The 20,058-nt window shown below is 44.4% G+C and overlaps 1 protein-coding gene across 2 annotated transcripts in view; it reads left to right on the top strand.

Moving 5' to 3' along the window:
• NBAS (NBAS subunit of NRZ tethering complex) overlaps window positions 1-20,058 on the top strand; it is a 2,067,161-nt gene that overhangs the window by 1,311,945 nt on the left and 735,158 nt on the right. For both annotated transcript variants that reach the window (XM_085610668.1, XM_085610669.1), the window contains one exon: window positions 16,227-16,477. In XM_085610668.1, coding sequence (XP_085466794.1) covers window positions 16,227-16,477 — 251 coding nt within the window. The remainder of the gene's footprint in view (window positions 1-16,226; window positions 16,478-20,058) is intronic.

Genomic DNA, 20,058 nt, shown 5'->3' on the forward strand with positions numbered 1-20,058 from the left:
GCATGGATGACTCTCAACTCATACAAATCATTAACCCCACAATCATACTTCAATCAGGGCTATTCCAAAGCCTTAAAATTGAACTTCTTAAAGTATAGATTGGGGATTCTTCCTTGCACTGGCCACCTACCACCATGGCTGAGGACAAACGGACAAGATACTTGTAGGCTGTGTAACTCCAACAATGGCGACATCCTTCACGTAATCTGCCTATGTGAAGAGCTGCATCAAGCCCGGCAACAGTTTCTTAAAGATCAATTCAAGCAGAAAGGCATCCGTACCAGAAGGCAAGCAGTGCTGGCCTGCCTAAACCCGTCAAATACTAAACTAAACTGCAGATTTGTAAAAGTTCTGATGGTGATCGAACAGAGAATGCCAAAAATAATGGAAAATATTCTACAAAATCTACCGACCCAAGTTGACTAGTAGATGGGCAAAAAGACTCAGCGGTACCTTATCAAGGTCGTCCATTAGCACCAGGGGGACAATTTGTGCAACAAGTAGAGTCCTTGTGGAAAATACGACAAATGGTCACGCTGGGCAAGAGCAAATGAAATCAGAGATAATCACTTTCCAGCAGCCAGTGCATAAACACTTGTCTCTAATCAGTTCCATTGAACTACCACTTTTTAATTGTTATGTATTTCTCACTTTTTGATTTTTATTGGTTTTAAATAAGAATGTTTTAAGAATTCTGGAATACTTTATTGCAATGGTTTTAATTAACTATGCAAAATAAAAATAAACTTGTAAACTTCCCGTGAGCACCAGACCCGAGCAGAAAAGAAGATCATGTGGCTCTGTATAGGAGCGGCAAAGGTTACTTTAGCAGCCGCTTGGATGAGGATGGAAGCCCCTGCAATCTCCCTTTGGCATTCTCGACTATGGAAGCTGCTTAGTCTGGAACGAATGTCAGACATCTTCAGGGACGACTATAAGAACTTTGAATTTAAATGGGGCCCCTGGTCACCTTCCTTTCACGTGGGCTACCATCGGCTGTCTGTCCTTCCACCATCAGAGCCCTTCATCTCTTTCAATTTTAAGCTACCTCTAGTACCACAGCTTTAATACACTATATGGTAGTTGCCGCCACCATTGTCGGGGAGGGGGGATGGAGTGGGGTGGGGTTTTCTTTTCTCCTGTTTAGGTTGCCTCCCCGTTGGGGGCTGATTTATCTCTGAGTGTTACCTCCTCCAAGTGGCACCTTCCGATTGGCATACTTTGAACATATCCCTTCGCAGAGAAAGATGGGTCATATGCTGAATTGTTTGCTACTACTCAATGACTTTAAAGATCTACTCGAAGCTCCGTTGTTAGAAACTGTAACCTTCATCTGAGCAGATCATTGGGGACGGAGTCTGGCTCCTACTGGGCAATGTATAACTCTATCCAATTACAGCCTTGTCTAATTCTGCAGCACCCCCCGCGAGGGGTGACGTGATGGTGCTGATCTAATGATTATGTTGGAAGAAATTCAATAAAGATACGTTTGAAAACAATAATAATCTGGGTTTTATTTATGTTAAGAGCGTACCCCGAAACCTTTCCAAACTCCTGAGCCTCCTGTTCCAATGCTAGAATAGCGCTTTCGGCATCCGGAGTTGTTACAGCCAAATCATCGGCATAAGCCATGATTTTAGTGTCCCAGTCAAATCTACTCACTGCCCTAATTGCTTGATTGTTTTCTATTTTTTTAGTCAGTGGATCTATATAGAGGACGAAGAGCAAAGGAGAGCAAGGACACCCTTGCCGAGTGCCCCGTGAAATTTGGAGCTGTTCAGTTAATTTTCCATTTACTGATACACTAGCTGTAGGTTTAGTGTAGAGAGATTGTATAGCTTTAATTGACTTTGGCCCGAAGCACATCTTTCTCATGATACCCCAGAGAAACTGCCAGGAGACCCGGTCGAATGCTTTTTCAGCATCTAATAAAATTAGCGACATCGGGTCTCCTAGTATCTGAGCCACATCGAACAAGGTTATGGCCCTTCGTATGTGTTCAGTAGTACCCTTCTTAGGAATGAACCCGTGTTGCCAAATTGCCACCAGGGGTTCAATCCTCAAGGAAAGTCTTATTGCAAAGATTTTTGAAAACATCTTTGAATCACAGTTTATAAGAGTAATTGGTCTATACGAGCCCATTTCGAGTGGAGACTTATCCTTTTTTGGAAAGATTATAATTTTAGCATTAGACCAGGAGGCGGGAGCGAGATCCCCGTCAAATATAGAAGCTACCAATAAAGTAAAGATGTCATTATTTGGGGAGCAAAGATATTATAAAACTTGACTGGGATACCGTTAACCCCAGCAGCCTTGCCATCTGGTAAACCAGCTAACATCGTGGCAATATCCTCCCAGATTGGAGGTTCCTCAAGTTGATATCGGTCTTCAGTGCTAAGTTGAGATAGAGAGATTTTTTCGAGGTATTCATCAATTTCAGTCTCTCTCTGATCTACTGAACTGCTGTCCTCCTCTGTTTAAAGATTCTTGTAGAACTCTCTAAAGGCACCTTGGATTTTAGTTGGGTCATTAGTGACTCCGCCAGTTGGGAGTTGGATCGAAAGTATTTCATTAGCCGAAGCTTGCTATCTGGTTCTAAGAGCTAGTTGATGGCCTATGAGATCACTACACTCATAATTTCTCTCCCTTGCCGAAGCCAATTTAGCTGCTACCTTCTCAGCAAAGGCTGATCCGATTTCAGCCTTGGAGACCGTCACTTCAAGTTGGGCTGTTTCTATCTCTGCCCTTATTTGAACTGCAAGATTCAATTTTTCTTCAGCCTTCTTAAGTTTTTCTTGAAGATCTAAGATCCGTGTCTTTTCTTTTTTGTTTTCCCGAATAGAAAACCTTAAGGTCTCCCCACGTATACCCGCCTTTAGTGCGTCCCACACCATCCTAGTTGAGGTTGACCCTATATTCAAATCAAGAAACTCGTGAATCCATGTCTGCATGGGCATTTGATATCCAGCATCGTATAGTAAAGGTCTTTTAAAGCTCCATGCAGGGGTTTCTCTACATTTTCCGAGTCCTCGGATATTCAGGATAAGCTGGTTGTGATCTGACATGAAGCGTGGGGCAATATCTATAGAGCAGTCTCGAAGTAAAGAGGATGATACCAGGAAGTAATCTAACCTAGCTAAGGAGCAATGTGGGGCAGAAAAGTAGGTGTATCCCAGCAGTGTAGATTTTAAATTAGCCCACACGTCACTTAGCCCATGCGTTTGTATTAAGTTTAAAACTGCTTGGTATATTTTTGGCTTCCTGCCAACATATTTCCATTGATCACTAGCTTTCCAATTGCAGGGTAGATTAATGTTGAGGTCGCCACAAATCATGATTGGGAGGGGCCACAGGGCAAGTTCGCCTGATATCCAATTAAAGAACTCTGGGTCATCGGTGTTGCCCCATAAATGGAGCACAAAGTAAAGGAGGAATTAGGAGATAAACAACATTCAGCTATTTCCCACCTTCTTAAGGAATCAGACTTCACACGGATAGATTTTAATGGATGTCTATTTTCTACCATGACCTCAACACCTTTCATTTTAGCGCCTTGTTTGGTCCCCCCCTATCACTCTGTATCCTAATGTGTTCAATAGATGTATTTGTGATCCCTCGATGTGCGTCTCCTGGAGGCTGACGATGTCAGCCCCAAGTGAGCGCAAACCCAGAGCGACTTTCTGTCTCTTCAAGGCTTCATTCAACCCACATATGTTGGCTGAGACGATTCGAAGTGTGCTAGAATTATTCATTTAAAGGTTTGTTTTTTTAGGACCGTTTTAAACATTATTCGAATAGAATTTCCCACATGATCAATAGTATAAATTCCATTTCATTAAACCTATAAAATAAATAAGAATTCCCTCACCCTAACTACTCCATTTTGTGTCCTTATTTTCCTTTTTTTCCATTTTTCATTTTCCAGTGTATTCAAACCATTTAGTGTTAGGTGTAAATTTACTTTAATCAGTAGTACGATAGTGACAAGTGCCCTTAATCCCTCCGTCTCAGTGCAATTTTCCACCTACCCCTCCCATCCCCACCTGTTGTGTGTCGATTTAGATACCGCATATAGGTTTCCCGATTTATGTCCTTATATAGGCACAATTCGCATTGCCCATATTTAGGCATACAAATCCTACCCATATTTAGGCATTATCCATGCTAACCAAATACAGGCATGGCCACCTACATCCGTTCATCTACGTCACAACGAGTTCCTGGAAAACCAGACTTTAAGCCTTTAGGACTTCCCATTGCTTGGATATTGATTTCTCCAAGAACTCATTTATTATGCATGAACATCTATTCCTTAGGGGTTCATTCATGACGTTCTTCTGCCCGACTTTTATGTCACTACTGGCATTCCTAAACACCTTCAAGGTATAAATATACCTTCACTTACCATGGCAAACCACGGTTCGGCTGCCTACTTGCACGACGCGGCTCGCCACGGCAAGTTCGAAAGGAAGTCAAGTCCCCGCCTGACGCACTGACCAGACGCTGTCATCCTCCTCGCAGAGAATCCAGCTCCAGTGTTTCTGACTCCCCTTGCGGGGTGTTAGAGATCGAGACTCAGAAAGAGATTCCAACCTCACTCATTCTAAGGTATGGAGCGGACTAGAACCTAGAGAGACTTTTGGCAAATCTTGGCAACTATAGCTTAACTAGACTATAGACAAACAGCACCTACTTCTTACCACGTACTACACTTAGGTTAGGTACACTGGGGTAGAACTAGCTAGAAGCATCAGATGAGTATTAACACTTTAGCCTGTGTTATTTATGTATGTATGTTTATGAATATCTGTCATAGCTTTAAACCATGCTATTGCAGTATAATTTTATCTTACTGCTAACACTGTACTTATTATACTTCGCATTCTGTCTTCCAATTGTAGCAGTACATATCTGTGTAACTCTGTAGAAACGAAGCATGCACGATTGACTGAGTGAAACTATTATCTATTATTTCCACGATTCTGAGATTGTTCCGATTCTAAGAGAAACAAAGTTGTCAAGTTTATGCGGTTGTCAGAAACTAATTCCTTCTTGTTTATTCGAGAAGTTTCTAGTGACCTCTGAGTTAGCTGGCACACACAAGTAATTAAGTTTACTCGATAGAGACATACTGACCTCAGTCCTATGTCAAAACTATAGTGTATACTATTCCAATGCACAGCTCAGGAATATAGGAACTACACTACACACACCCCCACCCCTATTTTTGAGCAATCAGAAAAACCCTGAATGATGGTGGTCAGAATGGGTCCCAGCCACTGAGTCTCGCTGTTAGAGCAAATATATAAAAATGTTGGCTATGTAATTTCTTAAAAGAAAGAAAAAGAACATTTTAAAGCATTGTACAGCATTATAAAGGGGGAACAGCTCCAAAGCTAGCCTTCCCAGAATACCCCTCATATGAAGGAAGAAAAAATACCATAAGAAGCTGACCAATACTTTCTAAAGATCTTTTCGTAAACTAGGGAGAGAATGCACTACATCTTCCCCCTCTAGCTCTTTTTAGCTTTGATTTCCCCTAAATATTCCCCGGCTTTGATTTCAGAGAAAAACATTTGGGAGGCCCCATTTAAGATGACTTTCAGTCTGGCAGGGTTCATTAAATACACTTGAGCTCCCGACTGCTGGAAGGGGGAAATTAGTTGGTGCAAGCGCTACCTCTGTTCCACTGTAGAGTGACAAAAATCAGGTTTTGCAAAAAACAGTACTCGATTGGCGCCCTTTCTGGAGTTCGGACGAGCTTGGTCGTAGACCAGCTGCCTTAGAAGAAAGTTCCTGAAGAATACCAGGAACGCCCTTGGTTTTCCTCCGGAAAAGCTGCTGCCGTCCCGTCTCTGTTTTAAGTTAAATGGGAAACGATGTGCCCGCTGAACTTCGCGGTCCCAATTCCAAGTCGATTTATCCGGATAAGACTCCTGCAGAAGTTTCACTATATAACGTCTTGGGTCGTCACCCGCTACTCCTTCTGGTATACCAAGCAAACGCAGGTTATTTCTTCGTTGTCGGTTTTCTTGCTCTTCTATCTTAGCAATTGAGTCTGTCAGACATGCGGCCTTCCACCATGGTAACACAATCACTTATATCAGTGCAGATTTTATTTAATTTTCTCATGCCCCCTTGTAGTTTTTTGGCAGCCCCTTTGGCCAAACGGTTTTTAGAACGGACCTCCTCCTGAAATTCCTTTATTGAGGCCACGATAGAAGCTATAGAAGGCTCGGTTGTAGCCGAAGCATCTCGTGCAGCTTTTAAATTATCCCAGGATGCAGTCTGAGTGGCGTCCTCGTCAAGGGGGTAGGACATCTGTGAATCAGAGTAATCCCACTTTAACTGGCTGCGCCTTTTTGTTTTACTTCTTGGGTTTTTTCGGCGCTGCACAGTCCCAGTGTCTTTAGGGGATTCAACACAATATTGTCTCTGCTATAGATAGAGCTACCCTCCTCTGTGGTAAACCCAGAGCCATCTGACACTGAGTAAAAGTTTTTGCCAGGTGGTTCCGGGATACACGGGGCTAGAAGGCTTCCAAATTGCGGATATAATTATCCTCCGAGGGTGGTTTGAGCCCACCCTCTAGAGCACACGCTAAAGTAGCCGAATCTGGCGTGAGACCAGCCAAATCAGTGGAAGTTGCATCTCCTGAGCCCCCTGGACCCCCATTACTTTCTGTGATGAGTTTGTGATTAGTGTTTAACAACTGTTTTTCTGAGCTATCCAGTTTGCCCCTAGGGGTCGCCATTTTTGTGGTTTGGGCTGTGTTACAATTTGCCCCCGAGGTATCTATCCACTGCTGACGATTTAGGTCACCTTGTCCAGCCAGCTCTAAGTTTTTAGGGTCGCTCTCGGGGGGGGGTGTAGGATCAGGCATGGTGTCAATGTTAGCAGGTGGTGCCTTAACTCCAGAGAAGAGCTTTGCTACAGAAGGCTGTTGTCCAGTATTTTCTTTCAAAACACCCACCCCCAGTCTCCCCGTTGGCCTCCTAGGAGCACTGACCTCCTGTTTACCTTAGGATAGGTTTTCCATCATTCCGGCGTCCCCACAAGCAGAGTTCATTTGGGCTGATTTTGCTTTGCTGCCTTTGTTGGTTTTGGCGCCCGTGGTCGTCATAGTCCGGTTTCTGCTCAGCTTTCCTTTTCTCTCCCACAATATCACCAGGTCAAAGAGAAATGAGGAAACCGCCGAAGCCACAACACATCCGAGCAGCCGGCAGTCAATCAGCCTCCTGGGCACTCCGGCGAGATCAAGCACCCCGCGCTCACCAACAAAGTCCGACTTGGCCTCAGTGAACTGGAGCTGGAAAAAGAAGCCGGTCCCAGACGATACAGGTCGGTTCTCCCTTCGCATCATGCAGCAGTCTGCACAGTCGATGACCGATCTGTCCGGCGAGATCGGCTGAGTGGCGTGGACTCACGCTGACTCCATCTTGCTCACCCAAGGTCTCAATTCACCGTTATTTAAATGCAATTGAACTACCCTCGCTTTCACAGGAAGAGAGGGACGGCCTAGAAGTAGACTTTACGCTAGAGGAAGTGACCGAGGCCATTGGCTGCCAAAAAGCAGGCAAAACCCTGGGTCCTAATGGTCTTCCGGGCGAATTTTTAAAATTAAATAGCACATTAGCACCACACTTGCTCCAGCTGTTCCAGTTGTCAAAGGACCAAGGGATTCTGCCACGCAATCTCCGTATGGCCACCGTGGTGGTCATCCATAAATCAGGGAAACCCCCGGACGACTGTGGGTCTTATCGCCCCATCTTCTTGCTCAATATTGAGACGAAGATTCTGGATACGATACTTGCCATGCGTTTTCTGACAGTTATCACCCCCTTGATACATAGAGACCAGTCAGGTTTTATGCCGAAGCGTGCTACACGTTTTAACCTATGCCGTCTAGTTAACTGGATGGACATGGTGCAGAGCCGCGATAGCCCCCATCTGCTCCTTTCGCTCGACGCCGAGAAGACATTTGATACGATTCATTCGCCCTTTATGAGGTGCATCCTGGAAAAGTTGGCGTTTGCCCCGGTATTCCAAGACTGGTTGGCATTGTTATACAATGCCCCTGAGACTAAGGTCCGAGTTAACGGGGTTGTTTCTGCGAGTTGGCCGATCCAACGAGGCACTAGACAGGGATATCCCTTATCTCCCCTATTGTTTGTCCTCATTTTGGAACCTTTGGCATGCGTGGTTAGAACCCGCCAGGGACTAGGTGGGTTCGTCGACGAGTTCCGAATCTTAGAGGAGGAATGCATATCATTATATGCAGATGCCATTTTGCTCTATGTCACACACCCGGTCGAGACACTCCCCCAAATACTGCAGATCTTTGAAGAGTATGGAAGTCACGCTGATTATAAGATTAACTGGAATAATTCCACCCTATATCCACTGTGCAGAGCAGTGGAGCCCCAAACCTACCCGAGCTGTTTACGGCTTTCTACGGAGGGATTTACCTACCTGGGTCTTTATATCACCACCGATCCAGTAGCTAAATGGAACATAATATTGGACGAGTTCTTTCAAACTTTCAAGAGGATGTGAGGAGGTGGAGGAAACTCCCACTGACCATTATGGGGAGGGCTGCTATGTATAAGATGATAACTCTCCCTCAGCTCCTCTACATTTTACAAAATACCTACTAAAAACTACCGGAAAGAGTTTTCACCACCATAAACAGTGAACTGCGTCTACTTCTGTGGGAAGGGGCTCATCCACGAATAGCGCTACAAACGTTACAACGTAATCTGTACAATGGGGGGATGGCTTTGCCCGATATCAGAGCCTACTATAGAGCAGCCCATTTTATAATCCTCAATGAATGGAACCATGCGCCAGGAGACCAACCCACCTATAGACTGGAAAGGTTGCAATTCTGGAACCGCACTCGCCTGCCTGCGTGTCTCCTGCCGGCTACCCAGCGAGTGCTGGCGGCCTGGAAGAGTGCTGAAAAGCAAATGAAATGGGATGGGAAGCCTACGCGGGAAACCCCTTTATGGGAGGGTACTAGATTGCCCCAGATTAGAAAATTGAGTGGTTTTAAGCAGTGGGACCTAATAGGGATTTCCAAGGTAGGAGACTTACTGGAGAGGGGCTCCCTAGCTCCGTTCGCTTCACTTCAGGCTACATATCACCTTCGTGACTCCCAAGCTTATGCCTACCTCAGACTTAAACACGCCTGGCTTGCTGAGGGGTTGGACACAGACACACTGCCGGAGTATGCCCCGTTAGAAGGTAGGCTTTTACAAGAGGGGATTCTGACCCAAGCCATATCGTTGACATACAAATCGCAAATCAATAATATGCCCGACACACTTGGTCCGCTTCGAGCCAAATGAGAAATTACCACCGGCCCCCTAGATGACATTGACTGGGAAGCAGCCCTCATGCATCCGCGTGAAGTGGCGATTAGATTGAGACTATAGCTCATACAATACAAGATCCTACATAGAACCTATTTTGACAGGGCACGCTTGCACTCTATGCGGAAGGCGGACAACCCAGATTGCCTCAGATGCCACACGGAACGTGGTACATACATACACACCCTCTGGGAATGCAGACGGATTCAAATGTATTGGCGCAAGATAGTAAATAAACTGAATGATATGTTTGGAGCTCAACTAGGGCTAGACGCAAGATTCAACATATTAGGCATCCCCACAGATGTTGATTTGCTGTGACATAAGCTCATGTTGGCCATCTTAGGGCTAGTGGTAGCCAAGAGAGACACAGCTAAATGTTGGGGGGGGCTCAACGACTTCCTACGCTCACGGAATGTAGGTCAAGTATGGATCTTTACATGGTTGCAGAGAAGGTGACCTACAAGGCAAGAGGGTGCCCCCAGAAATTCCGACAAATTTGGACGCCATGGATAGAGTATTATGGCTTAGACCTGGTAATGGAAGAGGGAGAAATGGGTCCATCTCAGGGCAGGTCCGGGACCAGACCGTGAGGACTGTGATATATAGCCTACTGTTGAAAGAGGTAACTCTATTAGAAGTGAACCCATATATATAATTTTGGCCCGCGGTCATGTGTTCTCTTTCAATGAAACTGTTGCTACATTTTCTGCCTTGCATCACATCTTACTGCCCACTATTCAGCCCACATTGTGTATTATTGATTTTTTTAATGTATGTTTCACTTGTCAAAAAGTAATAAAAAGATTTTTAAAAAATAAAATAAAAATAATGCCTACTGAGGACAACTGAATTAGCTTAGCAGGTTTCTATAAAACGAAACACCCACAATGGCAATTTCACCGGTTACCTTCCCAGACCTGCTCTCTTCACAAACCTCACAAATGAAAACGGACACAAGGGAGCAGGGAGTCCGCACAGCCAGAAGAAGAGGCAGCTTTGTTTTTACATCTGCAAAAACAACTGAAATTTAAAAGCTGCAAAAATCATGAACACTGAAATGGCATTCTGAAAGTTTTCCATTAATGTCTGTATCAATTGATAGCAGCCCTAAGGTGAATTTTAAATGGCGAATCGTAAATAAGCAACCAAGATTGTAAAATGGCCCTGTCCCCTCTTCCATAAACCCTGAGCTCCCTTCCCGTATTAGATGACAGAGTCCTTGCAGTCTGTACACAGGTGGGGGGGAAGGGTAACCTTCATTTCCTAAAAAGTAAAGTGTTGTTACAAACTAAGCAGGCATTCTATAAGGTATCCGGCATTGTCAATATCAGTGAAATCACCGTGGCTTAATCCAAACATTGGTCTGCTCTGTTGACATCACTGTGAACATCATCTAGAACAGCTGACACCACCCTGCTTAGGGATATTACAAGTTGACAGGCATGTACACTTTGGGCTATTACGAAAGTCCGCCCACCACTGCAGCGGAGCACGGAACCGACTGCCGAAGTTGCGGCGGTCCCGCCAGGCAAATTAGGATGCGCCCGCCACACTGGGGGGCGCATCCTCGACTTTAACATTGCGGCGGGCGGTGCTGTAAGCAGCACCCGCCGCAATGTTAAAGCCCATGTTGTGCATTGCCATGCACAACGTGACAGGCACCGCTGCCACCTTGTGCATGGCAATGATGGGTACCCCCAGTGCAGCCACCCACACCCCTTACCCCCGGGGGCTCACAATGGGCCCCCATGGTAATTTCCCGCATGCCTTAAGATAGCGGAGTCTCCGCCATGGAAAGACATGCATCCTAATATGGATGGTGGTGCCTGCAAAGCACTGCCACCATTACCTGTGCCTTTTCCGCCCGGCCGGCAATCCGACCGGCGGAAATGCGGCGGACGTGCTTTCCTTCCGCCGCGGTGCCCCTCGCCATATTAATTTGGCGGGGGTGAAAATGAGTCATTTGGTGGGTGGATCGCCACCGCCGGGTCGGCGGTGGCGATCCGCCCGTATCATAATATGCCCCTTAGTGTGATATTTCATTGATTTGGCATATGTGAAAGAAACACCTTTGTTATTAGTTGGGGAAGGAAATTGTTTCTTTCTAAATTCTTTCTTGCATGTGTAGAAACATTTGTATTGGTTCCTCCAATGTATGTGGCCTACATAGAAACATGACGTTAAAGAATCCATAGTGTAAGGGAGACATATTGGACAATTTTTATTTGTTGCTTCCAAAGGGACCCATGTAGTTAATTAGTGTCTTATCCGAGCAGAATCTTTTTTGTTCTTGAGAAGGAACAAGAAAACAACTACAACATCTCAGGAAGCAATAGCGATAAAATGATGTGCCGCTTGGGAAAATACCATTGTTACAAGAATCTGTCTTTAAGGTTAATACCTTTACTATTTCTTACATGAAATTTTTTAATGTGTGGAATGTTGATAGTACGACACAGAATCCTATCTCTGGGAGGTGGAAAGCAGTTGAATGAGTATCTCTGACTGGAGATATTTTTCATATATACTGGGTGATGTACCTTTTCTCTTTAGCAGAATTATTTAACTTTTCTGAATGTCGGAGTACATGTTTTTGCATTCAGTGCATGCCATCCTTCTTCTGCCGAATACAGTGGATGGAAGGGGTAGTTAAACTCTAAAAGAGAGATGATCTGATTGACATGGGCAACTCAATCCACTATCAATAAAATGACTTGAGCAACAGTACACTTAAGCATGAGGTTCAACTGCTGATAATTAGACAAAGCACTTTTCTGACAGATACATAACCACTGTAAACGACACGTTTCCAACGATAATCGCTAAAATTCTTCTGTGCCTGGCCCAGAACTGACATTTTGTTTCTTGCAGGAGAGAAATGATTTAAGGTTCACTTAGGAAGTCATAAACTAGGGAAATAGTGGAGAAAGATTGTTATTGATTTGTTGTCAATATTAAAGAGCAACTGTATACTACAAAATCTGCCTTTGCATTGTCAGAGGGCTAACATTACAGATATTTTCTGTGGTAGGTGATGATATCAACGACGTCTGCCATCACTGAGCCATAATGACCCCAATGAAGACTGAACTGTATTAGTTGTACAGGGTAGCAAAATAAATTTAATGACCAAGTTAAAATGAGAACATTCTTTGGAGGTACATGCTGTAGAATGTTAGGGTTAATGTTAGGGTAGCTTATATAGCGCATGGCTACCCCAGCAACGGGGCGTCCCAGCGCTTGCAGACGAGCCAGATACGCAACAACCAGGCCAGGGAAGGAAAACCACATAGAACCGGGCCTAGAGAGTGGTAAATAGCCAAGTCTTAATTCTCTTTCTGAAAGACAAGTGATTCGTGATAACACGGGCTTCATGCGGGATTGTGTTCCACAATTTCGGGGCCAAATATCTGAAGGATCGGCCTCCTGCTCTGCTCCTCCGGATCTTAGGAATGTGGGCCAGAAACAGATCTGCAGAACGGAGAGCCTGAATGGGGATATAAAGAGCACTAGGAAGGACATAATATTTTCTGGTAAATGTATTCATGCGTCCTAAAATTCAGAAGGGTATTGAAATGTGGATATATATTTCTTGATGGACTGACTCTGCCAGGCTTTGCACTTGGTGCAGTAGTATAACATATATGAAAATACTATCATGATCCTGGGCCCCTCCCTCTTAAATTTGGATCCTATCTGAGAAATGAGGAGTGAACATGGAAAAGAAAACAGTAGAACAGTTGGCTATTCAAAATAAATTAAATCTATTCTTGAGGCCTGAGGCTGTCTGCATTTAGAGAAGTAGAGCAGAGGTAGCATATGTCCCTTATGAATGTGAACAGTTCGACACATGGATGGCCAAGCCTATGAAAATGAAACATAGCATTTTCTGTCTGAGTGAGTATGTAAAATGATTGGAAAAACTAATTGACATGTGCCGAGATCTTCTTGACTTCAAGAATGTAGGACCATCCTAAAGGGCACTGTACACAAACAGTCTGTCACCCCTACCAGCAATCTGGATATGTGTATCATTTTACAGTAAGCCGCCAGTGTAGTTCAACCCTCCTGCAACTTGAGCATAGAAGGGTTTTTGTTTAGTGTGGTTCAGCAGGCTGTTTTTGTACTGAGCTCGGAATACCATCTGTGTTGGCTTGTATAGGGTGTCCTACTCGGATACATATAGTACTACCAGGTGTGTACTCCAGTCAGGCAACAAAATAGGGAATCATGTAGGAGGTAGATTGAAGCTCCTGTAAGGGACTGTTTTGTAAGAAAGAAGTTGCAAGCAATGTTTCTGAGGGAGCTCACCCTCAAGCTGTAAGGTCTGGAATGAAGAGGATGAACAGTTTGTGCATTTCCACAAGCTATTATGACTATTAAGGTCCCGTTGCGTGCCCCTTCTCGCTTCTCACAGAAGAGGGCAGCAATGTCAGTTGACTCTAGGCACCTTACTAGAAGCTAGGACACTCTCTGAGGTAGAGAACTTCTGACCAGCCTCACCATCATACATGCAAAATCAGACTTGTAAGGGGATCTCTGAAATCCTGTGTTATTGCCTTCGGTGCTCCTCCTTTAGTTTCTACTCCTTTACTTTCCTATATGTCACAGAGGGTGCAGGTAGAGGATTTCTAAGGTAAAGCCTACGTTTGCATGGGTGTTGAGCAACATACAAACAACTGCACCTAAAGAGAATTCTCCACAAATCAATTGTGAAAAGTTTATATAGGGTGCCCTGCTAATTGAAGTTTTGATAAATGCTTGCAATGTTGGCCTCAGTCTTAGTGCAGAGTTCTCACTTTACTACCTCTACACAGACAAAAGGCTGACCGCCTGATCCTGTTCCATTGGACCTGCCTGTCATACTCCCAGATTTTCAAGATCTATTTACAGTTACACTATTGATTCTGAATGTAAATGAAAATGCGGATGGAAGCAAACTCACATCCCAAATAAATCTAATAGAAAACGCGACAGTATTTCCTGAAAGGCACCTCTTTCCTCACTTTCAGGTAGACAGAAGTCATTCTAATGATTACCAAAGTTTAAAAACACAAACACGTTGTACAAAGGAAGTCCAGTCTATCATAATTGATTATGTTGTATACATTTCACCTATTCACCAGGATCTAGCATTCTGGAGTACAGTCATCTTTACACCTTGCCAATTATGTTGTCCCTAAACCATATCAATCTGCAGCTCCATTGGCGTAGACTGCTATAGATTACGGTCACAGTAATGGTGTTGTAAATATATATGGCAGTATGGTCTTATTTATTTAGTAAATGTTTGCCTAGCAAAGCAACTTGGTGCTGTTTCTAGATTGCCAGGGCATTCGAAGCTGCTTGCATCCTGTACTTAGGAAAGGGCCATGGATTTCCTGGATTTTAAGTTATTGGATTCCGTACTCAAATAGTCAGGTTGGGAATTCAGAGGCTTGTTGTCTCGATAGTGAATGCTCATCCTCTCGTTTGGCAATTTCGTATCGAAGGGCCTCTACTAGATTAGAAGAACTTTATCTGAGGTATCACAGTGCAGCATAGTGAGCAAGTCCATCAAACTTAATGTGTTTATCTACAGGAGCAAGTGGAGCTGGCTTACTCAGTTTAAGTATGTAGAGTAATCGAGTGGCAGAGTTTTGCATTCATTGATGTGAGAAAAAAGCCTTTTTGGTGGATACTTATAACCGTAGACCCAGAAACATTTCATAACAGTGCTCCCGCAGGCTGCTAGGTGATGCTTTGGAACTCCACGTTTACAGTGAGTTGAAGAGGATTGAGGCTTTCAGGAAACAAGTGTCATCTGCGGCTAACCCAGGATCGAAGTCAGTCAATGTTGTTTGTTTATTGGGTTGGTAAATGCAAACACAGGTCTTCTGGGATGTGGCCAACGAAGTCTTGCTTGTGGTCCCAAAGGAACTTAGGGCCACCTCACCTTAAACCATTGAAGGCGGTCAAGATGTGGCCAAAAAAGTGATTTGTCACCAGAAGCATTATTATTGAAGTTAAGTAACTTTTTATATGGTCGCATATCTACATGCATGCCACAACAGTACTGTTAATCAAGGTTTTGTATTTCTTCTGTAATCTTCGACGTCACCATTCCCTTGTATGAATCGTAATCTTTTAAATGATCTCAATATCACACACAGAGTACAAATGTCTCCTTTAGAAATGTGTAATTTGAAGAGTCATCTATGAGAGGTATGTTCTTTCCACCCTGTGCTTGTCTTTTATGCCTTTTTAGTTTGTCAGTTCGCCATTGTGTTTTTCACCTTGCTTTGCACTTCCTGTAATGTTTGTGTGTTTAATTTAACATACTTAATCCTCTGGACATCGTAAGAGTTAAATGTTCATGGAATTAAATATACAGATTTGTCTTTCTCCCTGCGTTTTAGAATCCTTAGTTGTTCTTTTATGGTCTTGTATTCTTTTGATTCGTGTTACTGGAGTTTTTTTTATTCTATCTAGACAATGTTTTTATCTGAATGTATTGTAGTAGGAGGAATGACTTTACGTGCCTTGTCGTTATTTGCTGCCGTAATGTAGGCAGAGCTCTGATTGTAATGTCCTGGTTTGCGTTATTCCCTGTAAACATACACTCTGCATACACTGAAAATAATTGTAGATAATGCTCCTCCTCACCTCGACACTAGAGTGAACATGAGGAGGTCGCGCACAAAATGCACATGCTTATGTTTTGATTTCTCAAAATGAACGTGGTGAAGCTTGTTATCCTTTTGGACCAAGCAAAGAAAGTTGATTACAATGTCCCCCCCATGCATGTTAACACCTTTCACTTAACACAAGAATTGAAAAAAGTGTTTTAATGAAATATTTCACCCACAGCTTATCTACCGTGGAAATAGAAGAGCGGGCTCGAATCCTATGTCTCTTTGAGACCCTGAAAAGCAACCCAGTCGCCTTTTACGAACATATGGCAAAGTACGTCTACCCCAGCATTGAAAGCCATGATCTCCAGAGGATGCTGTACTATTACACCCTCCTCGAGAGCTGCGGGTGTTCCCACCTCGTGAAGAAGGCCATCATGCCTGACACGCATGTCAAGCTGCTGAAGAAACTCAAGGCCGTGGCACCAGGTACTGCTCGTCCTCCAAGCTTGGAATGAATCTGATCAGTACATATGCAGGAATCAATTTTACAGTCACTGACAAGGTCATGCTACACAGCCTATTACCATTGCAATCACTCTCTCTAGGAATAGCAGACATATGTAGTGTGTTGAATAATCCTCCACAGATCTCTTATCTCTTGAAAGGTTTAACCTTGCCTCAGGATCAATAGGAAGATGTCAGGCTCATCTTTCTCAAGTGAGATGAAATGCTGAAAGATGAAGTTAAAGATGTGTAGGCATAGGTTTGTTGTACAGCAATCAATTCCATGTAGTGCACCCGTTTCAGCTACCGTAGCGCACTGAAAGAATATGCAATTGCAGCCTGAATGGCGTCCTTCTCGTGCGAATGAGAACACCGCATCAGTACAGTGTCAGACCATATGATTCCAAATCACCAAACCCTAGTCAGTAAATAAGAGACAGCTGCTGAATACATGACGGTTCAACGTGATTAAATGACGATAATGACCCTAGCAGTCATCTTGCTTACATTTTTTATGTAGTGCAGACCCAGCATCAAGGAACAGTGGTGAAAAATGCTTAGCAGGAGCATCTGTTGATGTGTTCATGTGTTGTCTAGTTCAGAAGTATTACAGAAATTAATTTGGAGAACTGGGTGTGAATTTGTAATTGCAACAGTATTCCAGATCACTGAGCACAGTTGTTTTTTTACATTTTGATATTACACACATCTAGGAATTTCTAAATTGATTTATTCTGACAGAGACGTCTAGCTGCAGATTTTTCACCTGTTGAATATTACCCAGGTGCCAAACTGGATCTTGAAACTTTTTGTAGTACCTCTGCACGCCGGAAGGTGGCACCGTGCGGCTCCACACTGACATCGTTCCGCTTCTGAAATTAAGTGCGAGGCCCAAGAAGTCACCACTCTGCACTCTGGTGTCAGTTCCTATATTTTGGCACCTCTAACTGTGGATCCCAGAGCTTCTACCTTCTCTCAGACACTGTTTATTTAAGTGTACAAGATATGTCATCACTTAAGACAACTGGTTTTAGCCTTGTAAGGAATGTCGCCAACATTTGTCTGCACCCGGATCCCCACCAGGTTTTAATGTGTTGCCTGGGATTGGACCGCGACTCTAAGACCGGGGACTGTGCAATGTTGAACCTGAAGGCCATTAGGAAACGTAAGGCAAAACTTCACGTCACCAAACACAGGAAGACACAGCACTTGGACCGCTCCAAGTCGAAAGTTCAATTTTGATCCCATTGGGCCCTGTGCCCACCCTAAAACCTGAAATTAAGAGCCTAGGCTTCTGGCTAGACATGGAGCTCAGTTTTAAAACCCAAGCTAGAACAGTCGTGGCTTCTTGCTTTGGCATACTAAGAATGCTTCGGAAGGTGCTCCCTCTGCTTCCCTTTAAAGCTAGAAAACTGATGGTCCAGGCACTTATAATATCACGTCTGGACTATGGAAACGCCTTATACCTGGGTGCCCCTAGCTCCGTTCTGGCGAAACTTCAAATCGTACAGAATTGTGCCGCCAGGATCCTTTTGGGGATCCCGGGTTGCCAATCGGCAAGGCCTGCCCTGAAGTCTCTCCATTGGCTTCCGATCAGGGAAAGGGTTTATTTCAAGGCCTTGTGTATTACTCATAGGGTGTTGAGAGGGAAAGGACCAGCCATTATCTCCTCTCTGGTCCAGCCCTATCAAGCAAATAGGAGTCTACGCTCTGATGATCTCCATCTTGCTTCCGTCCCCAGAATCAAGAGGGCCAGAAGTGGTGGCCGACGTTTTTCATGTAATGCGGCTAAACTTTGGAATGCCCTCCCGCTTCAGCTATGAATGGAATCCAGCTACTCTGTCTTTTGTAGGGGGCTGAAAACCTGGCTCTTCCCCAAATGATCCTGCAGCAGCTTTAGCTCTGTACCTGCTAGCACTGGGATGCCTCTGGGTAACCGCGCGCTTTACAAATGTTGTTTCATTCATTCATTCATTCATTCATTCATTCATTCATTCATTCATTCATTCATTCATTCCTAGAGTCGATGGAGTCTGTCTCGAGGCCAGTCTTCACTACAAATCCTCAAAATCTCATTCTTGGCCTGGTCTTGTCTGCCATCCACCATGGAGACTGGATGGTGGTGTTGGGACTGCAGGACCATTATTTCCACATTACCGTCCTGCCAGCTCATCGGCACTACCTGCGGTTTATGGTGGGAGAGGAGCATATTTATTCGCTTTGCTCCACTTTGGCCTCACCAGTGCCCCTCAGGTGATCACAACAGTGATGGTGGTGGTGGCAGCACACATTCGGAGGTCAATTGTGCCAGTCTTCCCCTACCTCGGTGACTTTGCTCGCTGGGTCCTGTAGGACTTTCTTGTTTGAGTCCATCCATAGCCTTCTTTCATTCAGTAGTGTTTGCTTTTTAAAAGGTTAGGAATCTGTAGTTAGAAGTCTGTATCAAAAGAACAAGTTATTTACTTTGTGCTCTTTCTGGTAGAAACAGTCTAGCTGCAGATTCCTCACTGGCCCTCCCACCTTCCCCGTTCGGTGGTTGGACCCTATCCTTTAATAAGTTACCACGTCAAAGAATGTGCACACTGACATATCAATTGTTTTTTGAGGCTCCATGTCTGAAGGCAAGGACAGCCTCAAAAACAACTCATGTCATTGTGTGGGAGTGACACCATTTTAGATCCCACACGTCATATCTGGTGTGAAACGCTGTCATTGTGGAGCTGCACAGTGCCATCTTCCGGCAAGCAGAGGTACTGCGAAGAAGTTTCCGGTGTCTGTCTGACACCTCGGGAATATTCAAAAGGTGAGGAATCTGTAGCTAGATAGTCTCTATCAGGAAGAACATTGCTGAAAGTAAGTAACTTATTCTTTTGTACTAATCCCAAAAGAAAGATTAGAACTCGTAATTTACATCATAGCAATTTAACGTCTAAAATGCTTGACTGCAGTCTAGCGTTGTTGTGATTTATCGAATTAAACTGTAGTTGTACAAATGGCCATCAGCGCTTAAGACAAATAGCCAGCAATATTTTGCCATCTTTAACCCCTTCGCCGCGGCAGGAATTCCGCCGCGGCGCTGGGGGGGGGTTTGGGGGCAGCGCGGTGGTGCTGTGCTTGTGACGGAACCGCTCCGTCACGAGCCACAGTTGAGCTGTGCTCATGACGGAGTGGTTCCGTCACGTCTCCGCCCACTGCGCTAATCGCCCGCACAGGCGGGGAATTAGCGCCGCGTGGGCGGAGCGGCGGCCTACGGCCGCAGCATGACGGAACCACTCCGTCATGAGCACAGCGCAACCGTGGCTCATGACGGAGTGGTTCCGTCATGAGCAGGGAAGGGGTTAACCAATCTGCAGAAAAAAATGGCAAAAGCTTTTTCTCAGTTGGAGAAATACCTATTTTGAAAGATTGTGCAGGTCTGTCAAACGGCCAAAGTTCTTAGCAATCAAAAGATTTTCTATGAAACACGGGGACGATATGTAACAGACACGCAGAATTATTTGTATTTCCCCATTCACAATCCATTGGGTATTTATGCTCAAGTGCTCAGCAAAAGGTACTGGGCA

This window comes from Triturus cristatus, chromosome 6 (genome assembly GCF_964204655.1).
Source record: "Triturus cristatus chromosome 6, aTriCri1.1, whole genome shotgun sequence".
In the NCBI taxonomy this organism is placed as follows: domain Eukaryota; kingdom Metazoa; phylum Chordata; class Amphibia; order Caudata; family Salamandridae; genus Triturus; species Triturus cristatus.